This window comes from Lagenorhynchus albirostris, chromosome 17 (assembly GCF_949774975.1).
Source record: "Lagenorhynchus albirostris chromosome 17, mLagAlb1.1, whole genome shotgun sequence".
NCBI classification, from domain to species: domain Eukaryota; kingdom Metazoa; phylum Chordata; class Mammalia; order Artiodactyla; family Delphinidae; genus Lagenorhynchus; species Lagenorhynchus albirostris.
Genome location: NC_083111.1, coordinates 9,213,136 through 9,233,737, shown reverse-complemented (window position 1 = coordinate 9,233,737; position 20,602 = coordinate 9,213,136). Strand labels below are relative to the sequence as shown.

The following is a 20,602-nucleotide window of genomic DNA, read 5'->3' as shown; positions in this document are numbered from 1 at the left end:
CCAGGGGGTTAAGGAAGATTTGGGGGCAAAAGAGAAGTGGGTATGGTTGTAAAAAGGCAACGGGAGGGATCCTCCTGGTGATGTAAAGTTCTATCCTGACTGTATGGACATCGTTCTCCTGGTTGTGACATTGCTCTATAGCTCTGCAAGATGTTCCCATTGTGGGGTAGAGAGTATACTGTGCCTTCTGGATGATTTCTTAGAGCGTATGTGAGTGTACAATTATCTCAAGATAAAAATGAAGCAGACAGGAAAAAATGACATGCCTCTTATTAAATGAGATGATGTACAAAGGATTATTACATTTTATTTTTGAAGATTGAAGATATGGAAAACTGGCTTAATGTTAAATGAAAAGGGAGGAGCTAATCAATATGGTTCCAATCTTTCTGTTTATGTGTAAAAAGACTGAGAAGAAATCAATCAAAATGTTAACTCTATCAATTTATGTGGTCAGTTCCTTCTTTGTAACTTCGTTTTCCAGATTTTTTACTCTACAGTTTTAAAGAGTTAACAAGAATTTACCTATAAGATAGTTATGGATGAAATGGTATATGTCTGGGATTTGTGTCCAGATAATCCAGCTAGAGAGAGAGGAGGAGGAGGAAACGACACTGGCTGTTGTTGAGTCTGGGTCCTAGGTACCTGGGGGTCCGTTTACTATTCTCCCTCTTAGTTTTCCGTAATAAAATTTTAAAAGAAGAGTTACCTTATTTTTGTTGTTGTTGTTCATTAAAAACAAGCAAATGTACAGTCGATTCTCTTTATTCTTGGTAGTTAGGTTCTATAAAGTCTCGGGGAAACTGAATTAGCAAACAATGAGCCATTGCTCCTAGGGAATCACAGGGTTAGGTTCCTGCAAGCCTCTAATCATGACATTTTTGTCAGCCAATCAGAACATAACCTTGTTTTATTTTTATTTATTTATTAAAAATATATTTATTTATTTTTGGCTGCGTTGGGTCTTCGTTGCTGCACGCGGGCTTTCTCTGGTTGCGGCGAGCAGCGGCTACTCTTCCTTGCGGTGCGCGGGCTTCTCATTGCGGAGGCTTCTCTTGTTGTGGAGCACGGGCTCTAGGCGCGCAGGCTCAGTGGTTGTGGCACGTGGGCTCAGTAGTTGTGGCTCGCGGGCTCTAGAGCACAGGCTCAGTAGTTGCAGTGCACAGGCTTAGTTGCTCCGCGGCATGTGGGATCTTCCCGGACCAGGGCTCGAACCCGTGTCCCCTGCATTGGCAGGAGGATTCTTAACCACTGTGACACCAGGGAAGTCCCTAACCTTGTTTTATTTATGTTTCATATATACTGTTGATTCATTAACATTGAACTCAGGGCCAACAGCACTGAACTCATGCCTGGACAGAGTTATCTTATGGGCGTATTTTCTCCTTAGGGCACATCACAGCCTTCTTGCACTTAGGGACACTAGATAGCATTGAGCGCTACAGGTGGGGGCCATTTTAAACAGCAAGATCAGCAACAAAAAGCACAAAAATGTGATAATCAGCACTTAATAGACTACAAAAATGATGTATGTATACAGTATGCGAGCTGAAACAAGAAGAGAGTGTGTAGCCGTGTCAGACCTCAGCGGGGAGCGTGTGCTTCCCTTAGCAAATCAGATTCCCCCAATTTGCCCATGTGTATGTCCACCATCTCAAAACTGCTGGAATATTGATCTGAGGGTTACAAATAAATTTTTTTTAATTTTATTTTATTTATTTATTTATACAGCAGGTTCTTATTAGTCATCCATTTTATACACATCAATGTATACATGTCAATCCCAATCGCCCGATTGATCCCACCACCTCCAACCCCCGCCGCTTTCCCCCCACAGATACATTTTAAGTAGGCATATCTACAAATACAGAATTCAGGCATAATAAGCGTCAACAAGTTAAAGTGACAAGTATAATGATTGACGCAATATAAGTGATAATTAAGTGTTCCTTTCTCTTTTTGTAGGTACAGACGAAGATGCTGAATTATTCAATAAAATTTGATATGAGTACTGTGGTTCTCATGTAAGTGAGTTACGTTAGTGAGTTAAATACATTAGAAAGCAATGTGCAGATGAAACAAATGTCATCTGTAGTTGGTTATAAGTGGTGGTGGGGTTATAGAAAGTTGGACATAACCTCCCAGCCCATGAGAAAATTAGATTTAACTTAAACGTTTGAAAATTACAACATTTTGGGGAGTTCCCTGGTGGTCTAGTGGTTAGGATTCGGCCCTTTCACTGCCGTGGTCTGGGTTCAATCCCTTGTCAGGGAACTGAGATCCCACAAGCCATGAAGTGCGGCCAAAATAAAGAAAGTTACAACATTTTTGTCAATACTAAACCCACCACAAGCTGGAAGACTCACTACATGCTATTAAATGAGATTTGTGCTTCCCTGAATTTCACAAATGCATCAAGTAAAATACTTTAAAAGGAAAACTATTCACTTTAACGTGAAAATGTTGACGAATTCCAGTTTTATTCTGGTTTTTCCAAAGTGATTTTTTTAATCAGGAGCTTCAAATGGAAAATATTGATGTTTCTGATAAATCTAGCATAATGAAATTAGATTTAGGTTGTAAAAATACAAAAGCCAATGCTTGTAAATGTCATTCAAAAGTCAGAAAAATCACTGGATCTTTAAAATGCTAAATATGTTCATTAGATCTTGTTTACTAAAACTAAGTGTATAAAGCTGAAACTTTACACTAAAAGACCTCTTTTTTGGTAAAAATATTGTTTCCCATTAATCAACAAATACTGAATGCCTTCTGTAATTGATGCACTTTCTGAGGCATTTTGGGGGGATGCAAATCAGACATTGCCCTTATCCTCTAAAGAACTTTCCTAGTTTTGAAGATAAAACCTGCCCTTATCACCTCAGTTGGATAGTGGTTTACAATTTTCAGGAATGGTTTACATCTGTTGTTAAATGAGCACGTCTCAATCCTCTGAGGCAGGACGGTTAGGATGTAATCCATTCATAAGAGAAGAAAGTTAGACTTAGGTTGTAACAGTACGTAATGATAGAGCTGGAATTAGAACATAGACCTTTCAGGTGGTTAGGCCAGTCTTCTAATCAAGTTTTAGGCAATTTTTTTAGGAAGGTCTCTGCTTTTTCTAAAAGAGTAAAATTCATGTGCCAAGTGCCATAGGAGTTTTACGAGATCAACAGAGGTTGCAGAGTGGATGGCGTTTACACGGGCAGTGAAGAAAAGTCTAGGTAGCGGGAAAGCAGTGAGCAGAGCGTGGAAGCCGGAACTCGGCGGTGGCATCAGGTGATGGGGGAGGAGGGGCGAGAATCCTGGATGTGCTGACTTGTGAAGAAGGGCTGATTCCCAGGCCACCTTAGGACTCTGATGGAAAACTCCACTTACTCTCACCCTCTCCCTTCCCCACTCCCAATAGTGCAACGGAACTAGAGCAGAGTGCTGTCCAGGGGTCCCTGGATCATGGCTGGTGAGAAATGAGTTACCGCGGGCTTCAGCCCAGGGTGGATGTGGAAATAAGTAACTGCCCTCCCCACCAACTCCAAACCCGAGGGAGTGCTCTTCCCTATTGTAGATGTGGTGGCCACTGTCTCAGGCGGCAGGCGGGACAGTCCTTAGGGAAGAAGAGGATCAGGTGCCTCAGACGCAGGATGTGGAGGCCAGAGGGCCAGTGCAGAAACCAGCTCTTCCTGCCACTGCAAGTGTGGCCCTCCGTCGGTAAAGGGCGCGGTGATACGTGGGTGATGGCAGTGGTCCACACACGTGAATAGAGAATTACAGACTCGATGGCTGCAGAGGTGATGGTTTCCTTAAGTATCCACAGCACAGGCAGTTGGGGGTCACAGTTCCTAATTCCGTAGGGGGTGTTCAGTATTGTGATCCCGACTGTGCTTACAGGCAGGGCTCACTTGTTGGAACCGTCATTTCATTTGTGCAGGATTCTCTGCGTACAATGCCCTGTTTGTTTGGGCCGCTGTAACAGGGTACCGCAGGCTGGTAGCCTATACACGTGTGCAGGAGCGAAGTGTGTCTCTCACAGTTCTGGGGGCTGGAAGTGCTAGCACAGCTGCGTTCCAGCCAGGGCCCTCTTTCTGGTGCATGGCCTGCAGCTTCGCCGTGTCTCCACGTGGCAATAGGGGTAGGGATCTATGTGGGGTCTCTTTTATCAGAACACTAGTCTCCTCTCAAAGGCCCACACTTCCTAATACCATCACATCAGGCATTAGGAATTCAACATACGAACTTCGGGGGGACCCAAACATTCAGACCACAGCATGCCCTTCACCTGTTAACATTTTTCTATTCTTCAAGGCCCTACAGTTACTTTTCCCCATAACATCTCCAGTCCCACCCGTCAAGATTAACTGTCCCCTCCTCCAACCCCCAGAGTACTTTTTAAACGATAAATTATCATTACCAGCCTGACTCATAAGTACAATTAATTGAGTGCCCATTACCTGGCTGATGTGTGCTGGGTCATTTACATGTGTTATATAACTTAGCCCTCACTGCAGTATATCTCCATGTGGCACATGAGACAGCTGGCAGTGGAAATATTAAGTCACTTGCTTAAAGTAATTGGCTAATGATATATTGGTTTGTAAGATGCCAATAAACACCGTCACGCTGGTTAATAATGGTGCAACAAGAACTCGGGTGACGAGGACTCTGGAATAGAGACTGCCCAGGAAGGCTTCCTAAGGTCAGCTAGGCATATACAAGTAGTTAAGAGGGCAGGCTCTGGAGGAGGCCCCCCTGAGTGTGCATCTCGGCTTTCGCATTTACTAGCTCTGTGGCCTGTGGCTAATTCCTCACTGGCTCTGTGCTTTGGTGTTGTGCTTGCCTCTTAGGGTTCTTGGAAAAATTAAATGAGAGAGAATTCTGTGGAGTGCTTGGCACTGTCCCTGGCAGATAGTAAACATTCAATAAACATTAGCAGTTATCATTATCACCATCATCATTATTATTAAATATTAAAAGGTACCAAGATGTGTGGCAAGAGCTCCAGAATTTTACTAAGAACATCTGGATTCATGTCCCAAGTCTGCCTCTTTAGAAAGGCTGTCTTAAACAAGTATTTAACATTCTCCATTCTAATTTCTTAATTTTCAAAATGAGAAAAATATATTAGGGTTCTTTTGAGAGCTAAGTGAGAAATCACACCCAAGAATACTTGGTGAAACTATCAAGTGCTTCACAAACATGTTGTATCAATAGTATTTATTATGAGCTAATCTTTAAATATTTTGCAGCATTTTATACACTGCTTGCACACTGAGGTTTAAAAACGTTACTAAATCCAAAGGTATGTGGCTAATGATGACAAATATGAGATATTTACTAGTATCTTTGTTCTTCTCACTTTATGAGATGTTGATGACCAGTTGTTAGTTCACTGTATACAAAATAGTGTCTCTGCTGTTTAAAGTACTTAGAACATTCTTATTGTAGGTTGAATTATGTCCCCTGAAAGATAAGTCCTAGCTGCTAGTACCTCAGAATGTGACCTTACTTGGAAGTAGGGCCATTGCAGATACAATCTGTTAGGATGAGGTAGGAGTAGAGTGGGCCCACAATCCAATACAATTGGTGTCTCTTATAAGAGGAGAACTGGAGAGAAGGCCCCGTGCGTGATGCAGGGGGCAGAGGCAGAAGTGATGCAGCTTCAACCCAAGGCCTGGTAAGGATTGCCAGTAGACCGCCAGAAACTAGGGAGAGGCAGGAGGGATTCTCCCTTATGGGTTTCAGAAGGAGCACAGCCCCACGGACACCTCGTTTTTGGACTTCCAGCCTCCAGAACTGTGAGACAAAAGAATTCTGTTGTTTTAAGCTGCCCAGATTGTGGTACTTTGTTACAGCAGGCCTAGGAAGCCAATATAATACCTTATGAATCTCTTTCAAGAATGTTCGATAATCTTAATTTTTAAAAAATAAGAGAGTTATTTTGGAGAATTAAAGAACCATAAAGTGGAAAAGAATAAAATACTATCTTAGACCAATACTATTCATGAGTCCAAAAATCTATGAGAGGCAACGAAAAATAATAAGAACACATGGGTTTTTCAGTCACATGTGCCTGGCTTCAAATTCTTGCCAAGCTACCTAATAGCTGTGTGAACTTGAGTTAAAACGTGCTCAGTTTCCTCATTTAAAAAATGGAATCGGGCTTCCCTGGTGGCGCAGTGGTTGAGAGTCTGCCTGCCGATGCAGGGGACACGGGTTCGTGCCCCGGTCCAGGAGGATCCCACATGCCGCAAAGCGACTGGGCCCGTGAGCCATGTCTGCTGAGCCTGCGCGTCCAGAGCCTGTGCTCCGCAACGGGAGAGGCCACAACAGTGAGAGGCCCGCGTACCGCCAAAAAAAAAAAAAAAAGGAATCATCGGGCTTCCCTGGTGGCGCAGCGGTTGAGAGTCCGCCTGCCGATGCAGGGGACACGGGTTCGTGCCCCGGTCCGGGAAGATCCCACATGCCGCGGAGCGGCTGCGCCCGTGAGCCATGGCCGCTGAGCCTGCGCGTCCGGAGCCTGTGCTCCGCAACGGGAGAGGCCACAGCAGTGAGAGGCCCGCGTACCGCAAAAAAAAAAAAAAAAAAAAAAGGACTCATCATGCCTACGTCCCAGGGTCGTTGAGAAGCGTTTTCCCAGCACCTGGGACCAAGCAGGGACTCTGGCACATGGTAGTTCTGAGTAGATGCCAGGGGAGGTTCTGCCCAGCCTGGTGATGGTAATTTACCACAATCTCAGATTAAGAATATGTAAATAATCCCTACATTCCCCTTTAGTAACTCATCACAAATATTCCATTCAGGAGTCAGATTTTTACTTGTGAATATGAAGCAGAACACTGATTTTACAGTGTCTGTCAGTATTCATCCAAGCCTCTCTCCTCTTTCTCAACATTTCCTTTTTTTTCTTTTTCAAGTAAAAGGAATTTAATCACATCTTCATTTGTAATTAAAAAACTGGAAACAGCTTACACATCTGATAGAAGCAGGTCATTTATATTGTACAATATGCAACTTATTTGAACAATAATATGGGACTATATGACATGGTATTGTGATATGTATATGTGTATATATTTACACATTCACATGAATATATGTAACAAATACACATATATTTAGGGTACAACTAGAACACATACAGCCTAAAATAGCATTGAGGCCTTTATTTGAACAATTAAAAACAACTGTGTTTTCATTTGAGAGAAGCCATTGTAGGCATAAAGAAGCAGAATTCAAGAAGTACTTCAAGAAGGCTTTAACATCTGGAATCAGATGTCATGATTTCAGAAAGGTTAATACTCCCAAGTAGACCCTTGTTATAAATTGTCCAGTCTCAACATTTCCTTTTGTCTTCTTGGTCGTTTATCCATTTTAAAGCAGCACCTAGGCACTTCTGTTTGTCCTCAGGGAAGGAATGTAGCTATGGGGCGGAGGGGGGCGGGGGTGGGGGCGCGTGCTGGCCTTTGAGTTTTAAGGATAAAAACTAATGGATTAATAGACAAAAGGCTGAGGAGGGAGCATCAAAACGATTACAGCTTCCCCTCCTTCTTCCACAGTCTCTCAACAGCCTCAAACAAGAATCCCCAAGGCTCAGAGGGGTCCTGAGTGTCCAAATGAGAGGAGCCTGGGAGGGTCCCAGAGAAGAGCACTCTCCCTGCCGAGTGAAGAGATAGCGCATCCCAGGTAGGGTGGAGGTCCCAGAGCCAGCAGCTCCAAGCTTCAGCTCTGGGGGAGACCCCTGGGCGTTAGCGGGACCCAGAGGGAGCGGCTGCCTGGAGCACCAAGCAGCGGAATGAGTCCCACTCATCCTTGGGAATGAGACCCAAGGACGGAGGCAGAGAAGAGCAATCCTAACTCAAAGGAGTCGTGGGATAGGAAAAAGACAGTCTCCAGGGCAACCTGCTTGGCCTAATCCAAAAGGTCCAGGTGGGGAATTGATATCTCAAGTGATCGAGGGTCCAGATGACATGGAAATGAGCTTCATCTCAATATCTTGGCTTTATGCAAATATTAGGGGAAAAGAGGGGAAGATACTGAATTGACCAAGACAAAATTTTTGCCAGCCTGGTAAAACGATGCCTTGGAATAGAAGTTGAATTGTAGTAATTCTACAATTTCTATGTGTACATTTCATGCACGTATGAGTTTGTAGATGGAGATCCTGGCCTAATATACCTGAGTTATCCGTTTGAACTATAAAGCTCAATTTAATCCAATCAATGTTTATTGAGTGCCTGCCATGTGGCAGGCAGTGTTCTCGCCCACATGATGTTTACTGTCCAGTTGGGGTGGTGGGTACTAAAAAGTAATTGCAAGTCAAATAAATGTTACCAAAAGGGAAGTTCATGGAATCACATAGCAGAAGAATTTAGACTATATAGCGGTATGGTAAATGCCTCCTTGAGAAAATTACGCTTAAGCTGAAACATGAGAAATTAGAAGGAATACGCCCAAGGTGAAATGTGATCAGGAGAAGAGTGGTAGAGGGGGAAAAAGGGAGAGGCAGTTTCAGAACTGCGAGTGACAGGCGGCACGGTTGGGGCATAGAGGGCAGAGGGAAGGATATTAGTGCTTCGGCTCAAAAAAGTTCTTAGATTTTTATGATATTATTTCTTTGCTAGGTAAGTTGGCTGGAAAATCAGATAATGCAGCATATTTAGGTCTAAAACCAGGGGGAAAGTCTAGCCATTATTTAAAGTAGCATTCTATCATAATGCCCCAAATTCACTTGAAATGACTGATAGTTCTAGAGTAAAAATATTTTCACTCCTACACCCTATGCCTATTTCTAGACATTATCTGTAGTTTCATAACTGTGTCCAGATGGGGGTTCTCTTAAGGTCGTAAAGACTGTATGCTCTTGTAACTATGTCACTATCTTCCCAACATGTTATGGTGTTTACAAGTGTAACTGAATTCAGAACTTTGTACCACTTCCATTGGAACTCAGCACATTTCACATGTTCTTTTGATCAGAATCTGATCATTTATTTCACTTCTGGGTTGGCAGTCTCCAACAACACATTTCTTGTGTTACATCTGTGTGGGCTGGAAATTTACAACTTAAAATGCATTCTTGCATTAAACTACTATCATGAACGGTGGCTTCAACGAGGATATGCATCCTGTAGTATTGCTGAATTAATTTGTTCTGCATTTGACTTTTGATTCGGCCCACTTGTGGTTACCTTACAAAGCATCCATCCCCTTCTTTTTGTTTCTGTTATTTCTATCCTTTTTTCCTCTGCAGTGCACACAATGTCAGTCTACCAAGCCCTATCTACATTACCTTCTGAATGTCCCTTTCCCACAATTCCCGTGCTGCTTCCTGGTTCAGGCTCTTAGCCTTTCTCACTTTGACTAATGCCTCCAAATTGCCTGCATGCTCTCTCCCATCAACAACCCTCCATCCTGCTGCCAAAGTTTTCCATCTTGTTGCCAATCTTTCCTCCTTAAAACCCATCACTGTTTCCCTTCACCCAAAGCAGCTGTCTCCAAATCTCAGTGAACTCGTACCCTTAACCGGAAAAACAATGAGGAGCATGCAAACCCAATATGGCCAAATTTATTTTTTATAACATGTGTTTATTATATTAATATTAGGTCTAATATAAATTGCATCACAAGAAGAACAATTTTAAATATAAACTGAACTGCAAATACATAAAAGTTACAGTTTTTCCTATACTCCCTTGAACTCCCACAGACTCACATATACTGTACCTTTGAGCTACAGTGTATCGCTTAGAATTCTCTCACCTACCACAGTCACTCTTTTTTTTTTTTTTTTTTTTTTGGTGGTGCAGCATCGGCATTTTAGTTCCCCCACCAGGGATTGAACCCGTGCCCCTGCAATGGAAACGGGGAGTCCTAACCACTGAACCGCCAGGGAATTCCCATAGTCACTCTTGACTGTATCTTTGCACAGGTTGTTGCTTCTGCTTGGAAATTCTTTTACACTCCCACTCCCCCCAGCCGTTCTTTGCCTAATTCATACCCATGGTTCAGGACTCATTTGCTTGACTATCTTCAAGGATACCTTCCTGGATCCTCTCAGACAGAATCAGATACCTTTCTCTGTGTTCCCATAGCAACCTGAGCATCCTTTATGTAGGCTGTGTCCCTTACTAGTCATTAAGCTCCTTGAGGATAAGGATCGGGGATTTCATCTTCATGTTATCATTGCCTAGCACAGGACTCAGTACATAGAGCAACGTTACTATTCAGCTGAAAATAGTTTGTCAACGGTAGTTTGGTGGAAAGCAAGCTGGACGACATGTCGTTTTGGTCATGGTGGGGGGGCTTGTAATGTTTTATGCATCTTTAAGAATTGTTGCCCATTTTGCTTCCCCCCCCAGGAACATGATTGTACTTTTTTATACTAATTTATTTTCATCTAATTTTAACTGCTCTCCACTATTAGTCATTTCAAAAATTTGGTACAACCTAGATGTTTAAAAATAGGTAAATTGCAAAGAGTACGCATGATATTAGATTGTAGAAAAAATACATAGGCTCTATGTAAAAGAACCTTGGAGGATATATTCTAAGGTATTAATAAACATTTTATTACAAAAATAGGTTTGTATTATTCAAACACTTCCTGCTCTTTACAGAAAATCAGAAACCACAAATAAAGAAATAAATTAAGAAACAGTCAAAATGTCACTGTCCTAGAGACAGCTGTTAGGTGGGAGAGGATGGGGGGAGGGGAGACGTATATGAGTCGATTAGGGACAGATTAGGAAAAGAGTTGTCTTGATTGGACTTTTGGAGGGAAGCACAGAAAATCAAATTAATTTGGTGGGAATACAGGGATCGCTTGAAATAAATGAGGAATTCTTTTGAAGTAGCTAAACCTATCTTCCTACCTCAGATTAAAGTACAGTTTATTCATTTAATTTTGCTAGCCCCAAATCTGGACAAATTAAGTACATGTTTATTTCCAGATTTATTCTCTTCTCCTGTGTTGCAGCCAAATTATGGTCCTCGTGCTTCCCCTAAACTTGTCACTAATGTCCTCTTGACTTTGCAAGTTATGCTATGCACAAGTTATGCTAGGCAAAAGTTACTATTATAATGAAAGCCACCAATCATTGTCTATTGAAGTATGTCCACCTTTCAGAGCTCACCTGGGCTGCTTCCTCCTCCATGAAGTCTTCTCTTCCCAGCCCACCCTTACCACTCAACTGCAAGGAATCGCTTCCCTTTGAATCTCTGTAGAGCCCTTTTTTGGTTGATGGCCTCTATTTTCTGGTTATGGAAAGGGAACAGAGCAGAGAATTTGTACTGTGTGACAGTACATTTCAAACTAAAAAGCATTGTACAAATATATGTTATCTCATTCTTAGAACTAGATTATAAACCCCTTTAGGGCAGAGATTATATTTTATTCAAACTTTTGTCTCAATTGCCTAACATAGTTATTTAATAAATATTTGTTAAATAGCATATAATAATTCTTTTCTGCTTTCCCTTGTATCAATTCTTTGGGAGCGGCCATGAGTTTTAAAGAAAGACTTCTTGAGTTTCCCTGGTGGCGCAGTGGTTGCGAGTCCGCCTGCCGATTCCGGGGACACGGGTTCGTGCCCCGGTCTGGAAAGATCCCACATGCCGCGGAGCGGCTAGGCCCGTGGTGTCCAAGATTGCCTTTTTTTTTTTTTTTTTTCTTTTTTTTTTTTCGGTACGTGGGCCTCTCACTGTTGTGGCCTCTCCCGTTGCGGAGCACAGGCTCCGGACGCGCAGGCTCGGAGGCCATGGCTCACGGGCCCAGCCGCTCCGCGGCATGTGGGATCCTCCCGGACCGGGGCATGAACCCATGTCCCCTGCATTGGCAGGCGGACTCCCAACCACTGCGCCACCAGGGAAGCCCCAAGATTGCTTTTTGGTGGAGGGAAAAAACCCACACATAGAATTGGTGACCAGAATTATTATATAGATAAATATTTAATAGCTTGATGTAACCAAAGAAGCGTTAAATGAAACCAGTACAAATATATAAACTCTATTTTAAAATATAAATATATATACAGACATAGAAAAAATGTTAAAATGATATACATTCTTGAATGGTGGAATTATGAATGACCGTTATCCTAGTATACTTTTTCTTAGTTTTGTAATATGCATAAAATGAGTATGTCGAATTTATAACTAGAAAAATTGGATTTTTAGTTATAAATATAAAGCTGCTTCTTATTTTTAAAGAGAGCATATCAGTCTCCCAGATAACTTTAGGATGTGCAATTTGTGTTGAGCTTACTTTTAATGAATCCTGGGTCACTTTACATTTTTCCTCGTTTCCAAGACTGTAGAAAAACCAATTGATTTCTTCTAAAGTTCCACTAGGTGGTGCTACGGTGGAATTAATCATGGCTTTTTTTTTTTTTTTCCTTTTCTTTTCTTTAATCCACTAGTTCTCAAACTTTAGATCCTGTTTTGGAATTCCAGGCACTATTCATTTCCCCCAGTCAATCTCTTCATGGTGTCATTACCAATTAACAAAAACAGATCACCTCACTGCACCTCTAGTGCTGATTTAATGTGATATTAAGGAGGTGACATCTATTAAATATGATAGAAAATCCATTGATTTATGCTGAATGATAATATAAGCAATGGTCTGTTGTAAACATTAAACAGACATATATCCAACCTTGATAACCATGAGTCCTTGGAGATAACTGGAGGTACCTGTACCATGTTTTGTGAACCACTAATTTACAATACAGTACGTTAAGAACTTTGGATTGTTAATTTTGCAATTACCAGTCATTCTCAAGATTCGGATCTTGAGCTACAGGAATCCAAAATAATGGCACACTGACGATTAAATGCATGCTATTGTGTATGGCATTTAGACAGTCCGTGCAGAGGCCAGAAGTGTTGTGGCCCAGAGGTCCTTTATTGATGAGGCTCAGTAAATTTCTCCTTTTGCTGCACATTTGTCCCCCAGGGATCTTTCTGGCTCATGGCTTCAGACATCACAAAATTTTCTCATTCTAATAATATATGCTCTTTAGCTTTTTTTCCTGGTAATTTTGTCAATAAATGTCATGAGTTGTAATACTGTGCCATTAGAAAGATTTAGCAAAAATATGTCACAATTCGTTACTTATAAATAAATTTATGTAGTAAAAAGAAAAACCCCAATTTTTTTTTTCCTGTGTAGGGAAAAACCCAGTTCTTCCCTACTGTGTGTTCCTCTCCTGTGTGTCTCCTTTCCCACTCTCATCAAACACTTCACACCTGACACTTCTGGTCACGAAATGTGGGTCTTTTCCCCACTAACAAAGAGCAAGTCTTTGGGATGCCAGCTGGGTGTCCTACGATTTAACTAAATTCTGATCCTATCGACCTGGAGGTAAGTCAGATCCCACAGGTTAAGGGCTCAATCCAATAAGACTCCCCTCAACACACACTCACAGTCACATACTTCAGATGGCAGTCACAAGCCCAGGTTATCACCCGTGCTCCTGATCAAACTGGATATAAATCAGACGTCCGTTCAACCCGCTCGTCAGCTTCCATTAATTTGCTAGAGCAGCTCACAGAACTCAGGGAAACACTTACTTACATTTACCATTTTATTACAGGATATGATAAAGGATACAGGTGAACAGCCAGACGAAGAGATAGACAGGGTGAGGTCTGGGAGGGTCCCAAGCCCAGGAGCTTCTATCTTCATGGAGTTGGGGTGCATCACCCTCCCGGGGTGGATGTGTTCCTCCACCTGGAAGCTCTCTGAAGCCCCTCCCATTGGGATTTTATGGAGGCTTCCTCACATAGGCATGGTCAGTTATTAACTCCATTTCCAGCCCTCTCCCCTCTCTGGAGGATGATGGATGGGGCTGAAATTCCGAACTTATAACCGGGAGCCCACTCAGACTCACCTCCACAGAGCAAAAGGGGCTTCTAGTGCCCTTATCATTTAGGAAGTTTCAAACATTTTAGGAGTTTTGACCAGGGATGGGGTCAAAGACAAATATTAGAACAATAGGTGCTCCTAGTATTCTTATCACTTAAGAAATTACAAGGGTTTGGGGAGCTCTGTGCCAGGAACCCGGGACAGAGACATACGTATATTTTTTTCTATAATCTAACACATAGTGTCTATAAAAGGTTGGTGTGGTAAAACTAAATAATGACCTCCAAACGTCCACATCCTAATCCCTGGAATCTGTGAATGTTATTTTATATGGCAAAAGGGACTTTGCAGTTGTGATTAAATTAAGGATCTTGAGACGCAGAGAATATCCTGGATTTTCTGGGTGGGCTTGATGTAATTACAAGTCCTTATAAGAGGGACACAGGAGGAGTCAATGGCAGGGGAGAAGGCCACGTGACTATGGAAGCAGAGATTGGAGTGATGTGCTTTGAAGATGAAGGAAGGGGCCACAAGCCAAAGAATACAGGCTAGAAGCCGAAAAATGCAAGGAAGTGAATTCTCTTTTAAGAACCTCCAAAATAATGCAGCTCTGCAAACACCCTGACTTTAGCTCAGTAAAACTGATTTTGGACTTCTGGCCTCCAGAAATGTAAGAAAATAAATTTGCATTGTTTTAGGCCATTAAGTTTGTGGCAGTTTGTTATAACGGTGATAGGAAATTAAAATACTGATACTTGTATATCTGATTCTTGCTCAGTTACCTACCCCTATTAATATAGCATTGTTGCATCTATTTTGAAATCCTAACCTGCCTATATTATTGTAATATAAACATTGTAATACATTGCAAAAATACGTGCTACTTCTCATGGATTTATTAACTAGTTCAATTTTTCTGGAAGAAGGTTTAGCAACATGGATCAAGATATTTTTAAATGTTCATACCCTTTGACCAATAATGCTAGGTATCTCAGAAAATAACCGTAATTACATAGATTTTATACAAGAGTGGGCATTGTAAGAATATAACCAATATTAGAGGAGATATTAATAAAAGAGAAAAAACAAACGAAATAAATACCCTGCTTTCAGTAATGAATAAAATAGTGTGGCAGAAGGTTGACAAGAAGTAGAAGACTTGAATATATTATAGCTCAAATAGACATCAATAAAACACTCCACCCAACAACAGCAGAATATACATTCTTCTCAAGTACACATGGAATATTCTCCTGGATAGACCACATGTTAGTCCACAAAACAGGTATCAATAAATTAAGAATATTGAAATCATAGCAAGTAACTTCTCTAACCATAATGGAACCAAAATAGAAATCAATAACAAAGAGAAAACTGAAAATTTTACAAATCTGTAGCAATTAAACAACACATTCCTAAACAACCAATGGGTCAAAGGAGAAACCATGAAAGGAATTAGAAAATACTTCGAGATGAATGAAAACTAAAACACAACATACCAAAATGTATGGAATGCCTTGAAAGCAGTGTTCAGAGGGAAATTTAGAGCTATAAATGCTTACATTAAGAAAAGCACAAAGATCTAAAATCAATAATCTAACTTTCCACCATAAGGAACTGTCATTCTAAGGAACTGCTGTTCTAGGAAAAAAAAAAACCAGCAAACTAAACTCAAAGGTAGCAGAAGGAAGGAAATTATAAAGATTAGAGTGAAGATAAATAAAATAGAAAAACAGTAGGGCTTCCCTGTTGGCACAGTGGTTGAGAGTCTGCCTGCCAATGTGGGGGACATGGGTTCGAGCCTGATCTCGGAATATCCCACATGCCGCGGAGCAACTGGGCCCGTGAGCCACAACTACTGAGCCTGCGCGTCTGGAGCCTGTGCTCTGCAACAAGAGACGCCGCGATAGTGAGAGGCCCGCGCACCGCGATGAAGAGTGGCCCCCGCTCGCCGCAACTAGAGAAAGCCCTCGCACAGAAACGAAGACCCAACACAGCCATAAATAAATAAATAAATTTATCAAAAAAAAAAAAAAAAGAAGAAATACAGTAGAAACAATGAAACTAAAAGTTGGTTCTTTGCAAGGATCAATGAAATTGACAAAAGTTTACCTAGGCTAAGAAATAAAAGAGAGAAGACTCACATTACTAAAACCAGGAATGAAAGAAGGAACATTAATACATATCTTACAGAAATAAAAGGATTATAAGTGAATACTGTGAACAACTGTACGCTAACAAATTAGATAATCTAGATGAATGGATAAATTCCTAGAAAGACACAAACTGAATCAAAACTGAATCAAGAAGACATAGAAAATCTGAATAGGTCTAGATCAAGTAAAAAGATTGAATTAGTAGTCAGAAAACATCCAACAAAGAAAAAGCTCAGGCCCTGATGGTTTCATTGTTAAATTCTATCCAAAATTTAAAGAATTAATACCAACTCTTCACAAACTCGACTAAAAAATACAATTGGAGGGAACACTCCCCAATTCATTCTTTGAGGCCCATATTACCCTGACATGAAAACCACACAGACATCACAAGAAAACTAATGACCAATATCCCATTATGAATAGAGATGCAAAAATCGTCACAAAAATACTAACACACCAAATGTAGCAAAATATGAAAAGGATTATACCACGTGACTAAGTGGACCTTATCCAAGGAACGCAGGCTTGGTTTAACATTAGGAAATCAATTAATGTAAAATACCATTCAAAGTTTTGATTGTGTAGACTAAACATTCTAATTTCTAAATTGAGACTACTTTGGTGACATTAAGTGATCACAGAAATTTTATTAACTGGAAATGATCAAAAAAATCTTCCAGGAGCAGAGGAAAAATTTCGAATGGGCATATTGTAAAGTCACTGTGGGACACAGATATAAAGTTTCCTTCCGATTAACTTCCTTGAGCCCTGCTTATTCAAGGCATTGTTTACATATATTAATTTTTTTTCTATTATAAATTTATTTCTATAATGTTGGCTTGCAGGATCTCAGTTTCCCCACCAAGGATTGAACCCAGGCCACAGCAGTGAAAGCCTGGAATCCTAACCACTAGGCCACCAGGGAACTCCCACCCATTGTTTTATAACAGCTTTATAGAGAGATAATTTACATATAAGATAATTCACCTATTGAAAGTTTTCAGTATGTTAAGTATATTCACAGAGTTGTGCGACTGCCCCACTAGCAATTTTTTGGCAGATGTTTCATACTGGCTCTTTCCTTTTTTCTGCATCATGTACGCCAGGGGCTTCCAAACGTAGCATTTAACCTTTGGGTCAAATCATCACCTGTTGTCCCACGCATCATAGGATGCTTAGCAGCACACCTGGCCTCTGTGCACAGTACCCGTAACACACCACTCACTCCCAGCTGTTACCAACAAAAAAATCTTCAGACATTGCCGAATGTCCCCAGGGTACAAAAACATTCCCGGTTGAGAGACACTGATACAGATGATGCATTCTCCTCCAGCTGAACTCTGCCTCCCAGCTCCTGTTTTTGTTTTTAATGGGCTGTTTAGACACAGTTCAGCACATGACATGGTCTACTTCACACATACTTCTTTGGTGACCAGTGTCCCCAGGTAGCCCCTCTTGGACAGAATGTAAAGCAGTCCCAGGCCAGCTCTTTCTCACAGGTGCAGCCCAGATCTTGTCCTTGGGACGTAGCTGGCATCTTTTACCCTCACAAACTCAGAATGGGAATGCCCAGCCACTCTCCTCTCTTCTTACCCTGAGAGCAGCTGCCCACAGGTCTCTGCCCTGTGTTTTCCAGTCAAGAATCAGATACGCGTCTACTAGGTCGCCCTAACCACAGGGGTGCCAATCATACTAGCTCTCAGAGGACCTCACTGAACTTGCTTAAGGATAAAGTCATCTCCACTTTTGACCCTTTTATACCCTAGATGAGGATAAAGCATTCAGGAGTTAGGAGCCAGTTTTCAGACAGTGACTTTCGTATTCTGACAGAGCAGTTTGTCTTACAATTCATTTTGGTATCTGATATCTGAGTACCTTAGGATCTAGTAAACTTCCACTTTATCCCTCTGTTCCACATTTAACAATGTTGTAATTGGTTAAATAATTTATAGTGTATTTCATCAGGTACAGTATTAAGTAACCATTAAGAATATTGCCCTTTGAAGAAATGCTCACAACATAATGGTGATTGAAGAAAAGGCTGTAAAGTCTGTTTTTACCCTATAATATTAACATTAATATTGAAAATATATATTTCTAGACAAAAGAGTAGAAGGAATTATAATTGAATATTATTTGTGACAATCTCTAGATGGCAGAATTCTTTTTTATAATTTTTTGTTTTCCTCAAATTTTCTATTATAAGCGTGTATTGGTTTTTAATAGAAAAAAATGTCCTGTGAAAACAAAATGTGCAAAGTTGATTCATACTCACATTCTCTTCCTCTTTTAATTTAAATATTTTTACAATGCACTGCACAGACTTCCAGAAATTTTAATCTATTTCTTCTTTTTCAGAGAGCTTCTCATTGCCTCAGAAACAAAGTCCAAATTCCTTCGTGGGACATTCCAGGCCTGTCACCAGCCTCTTAGCCCTGAGTCCATCTGCTCCTTCCGTGTTCTGACAGGTACTTGTGCGGTGGAGACCTTGCAACCTTTACTTCCTAGACTCCCTCGGCAGCTGGCTTCTAGTGGCTTCTACTAAAGAGATACTACTGAAAAACAGGCAGATGGGGGTAGAGGAAGAGAGACTCCCTTGTTCTCCATCGTATCAGTATCCCTGCAGCAGCAGCAGTCGGCTGTGGAAGAGTGTCTTTAGTGGCACCATCACCCACTGGGCAAAGCCTCCTCTTCAGTCTTAGCCTCAGCCCTGAAACCCCAGTCCACGGCCCTAACACCTGCGAAGGGCCCCTTCCCTATGATTCCAGCAGTGCACGTGGCAACACCTCAGCTCCTCAGTGGATACCGCACCAGGGAGAGGACCCCTCCTCTGAGAACAGCCGAGGTGGCATGTCCCCATAGTTCTGGTCTGTGGTGACACCACCTAGTCCCTTTATTCCTCCAGTTTTAGGGGTGGTACGTGCTTCCTTCAGTTACTAATTTCTGGATTTCTTTTCTACGTAAATTTTTTTCCTATATTTATTGAGATATGATTGACATACAGCACTGTATAAGTTTAAGGTGTACAGCATAATGACTTGACTTACATATGTTATGTAACAATTACCACAATAGGTTTAAACATCTCATATAGACACAAATGAAAAAAGGAAATATTTTTTCCCTTGTGATGAGAACTCTTAGGATCTATTCTCTTGGCAACTTTCAAATACACCACACAGCAGTGTTAACCATAGTCATCATACTGTACGTTATGTTACTTCATTCTTGTTCTTACTCTCTCAGTTTTTCCAACAGTCGTGCAAGGAATAATCTGCATTAAGTTGCCTATATTTGAAATGCCTAGAGTAATGTCCGTTTTCCTAACTGGTCCCTGACATCACCCATCACACCTGCTTAAATTCCACTGGCCAGAATTCAGTCATGTTTCACCCAACTCAAGAGGAGGTGTCCTGGGAGATGTGGTCTAACTGCTCCCATGTCCAAAGAGAACACGGATCAAGGTGGTCCTGCTACCAGCTGGTACCAGTGGTCTTTACCACATTGCCTAGTGAGGCACAGAGTAAGTTAACTATGATGCAAAAACTAGACAGGACATTTTAAAGAAACCAAAAGAGGTATAATTGTCTAAAGAAAATCTAGGTATATATAACAAAAGACCTGAAATGAGCTTATTTTTGAATTGGACATTGAGTGTAGCTCTAAATTTCCTCAAAATGAAGGCCTATAAAGGGAGCTCCCTGGTGGCCTAGTGGTTAGGATTCTGGGCTTTCACTGCCGTGGCCCGAGTTCAATCCTTCGTCAGGAAACTTAGATCCCACAAGCCATGCAGCGTGGCCAAAAAAAAAAATATACTGAAAAAAATTTAAGGCCTATAAAGAAACGTATGGGATTGCAGTTTTGTTTTGTTTTGTTTTGTTTTTGCGGTACGCGGGCCTCTCACTGTTGTGGGCTCTCCCATTGCGGAGCACAAGCTCTGGACGCGCAGGCTCAGCGGCCATGGCTCACGGGCCCAGCCGCTCCGCGGCACGTGGGATCTTCCCGGACCGGGGCACGAACCCGTGTCCCCTGCATTGGCAGGCGGACTCTCAACCACTGCGCCACCAGGGAAGCCCGAATTGCAGTTTTTAAAGTATATTCAACAGCCTAGATAAGGTTTGTCCTGAAATGAAACACAAGCGTCATTCATCACATTGATCATCATATAGTAAATATTAGAATATACAAGAATCATAATTTGAAGCTGTGATAATATGTTCATAAATCTTCTGCTCAGTTCTGATCATAAGTATTTTCATTTTAAAAATATCAATTTTGGGGGCAATAAATTTGAATTCTTAGATTATTTTCTAATGTTCAAGGCATGTACTACCTGTGTCCATAGGAAAAATAAAATATTCAAAACTTGAATAAATGATACTATATTTACATATATTTTTTCAAGAATAATATTGGTCAATAGCAGGATTTGGAATTTTCAAACTGTTACTATTTCTTTTAGCTTAAAAGTTTTTTCCAAATTCCATGTCTGGGTAATGTGATCCATCTACAACAAAAAGCAATTTAATATACTATTAATTTAGAGTCAGTTTCTAAAAGGAGAATGACAGATCCCCAA

At 41.2% G+C, this 20,602-nt stretch overlaps 1 protein-coding gene across 2 annotated transcripts in view; it reads left to right on the top strand.

Moving 5' to 3' along the window:
- The window catches only part of TTPA (alpha tocopherol transfer protein), a 56,585-nt gene that overhangs the window by 1,689 nt on the left and 34,294 nt on the right, over window positions 1-20,602 (top strand). The window contains exons 2-4 of one of the 2 annotated variants that reach the window (XM_060127496.1): window positions 1,966-2,024; window positions 7,554-7,680; window positions 18,382-18,491. Coding sequence is in view for 1 of the 2 variants with exons in the window: in XM_060127495.1 (XP_059983478.1) it covers window positions 1,966-2,024; window positions 18,382-18,491 (169 nt within the window). In the remaining variant the exon portion in view is untranslated. The remainder of the gene's footprint in view (window positions 1-1,965; window positions 2,025-7,553; window positions 7,681-18,381; window positions 18,492-20,602) is intronic. The other variant, XM_060127495.1, reaches the window with a different exon arrangement.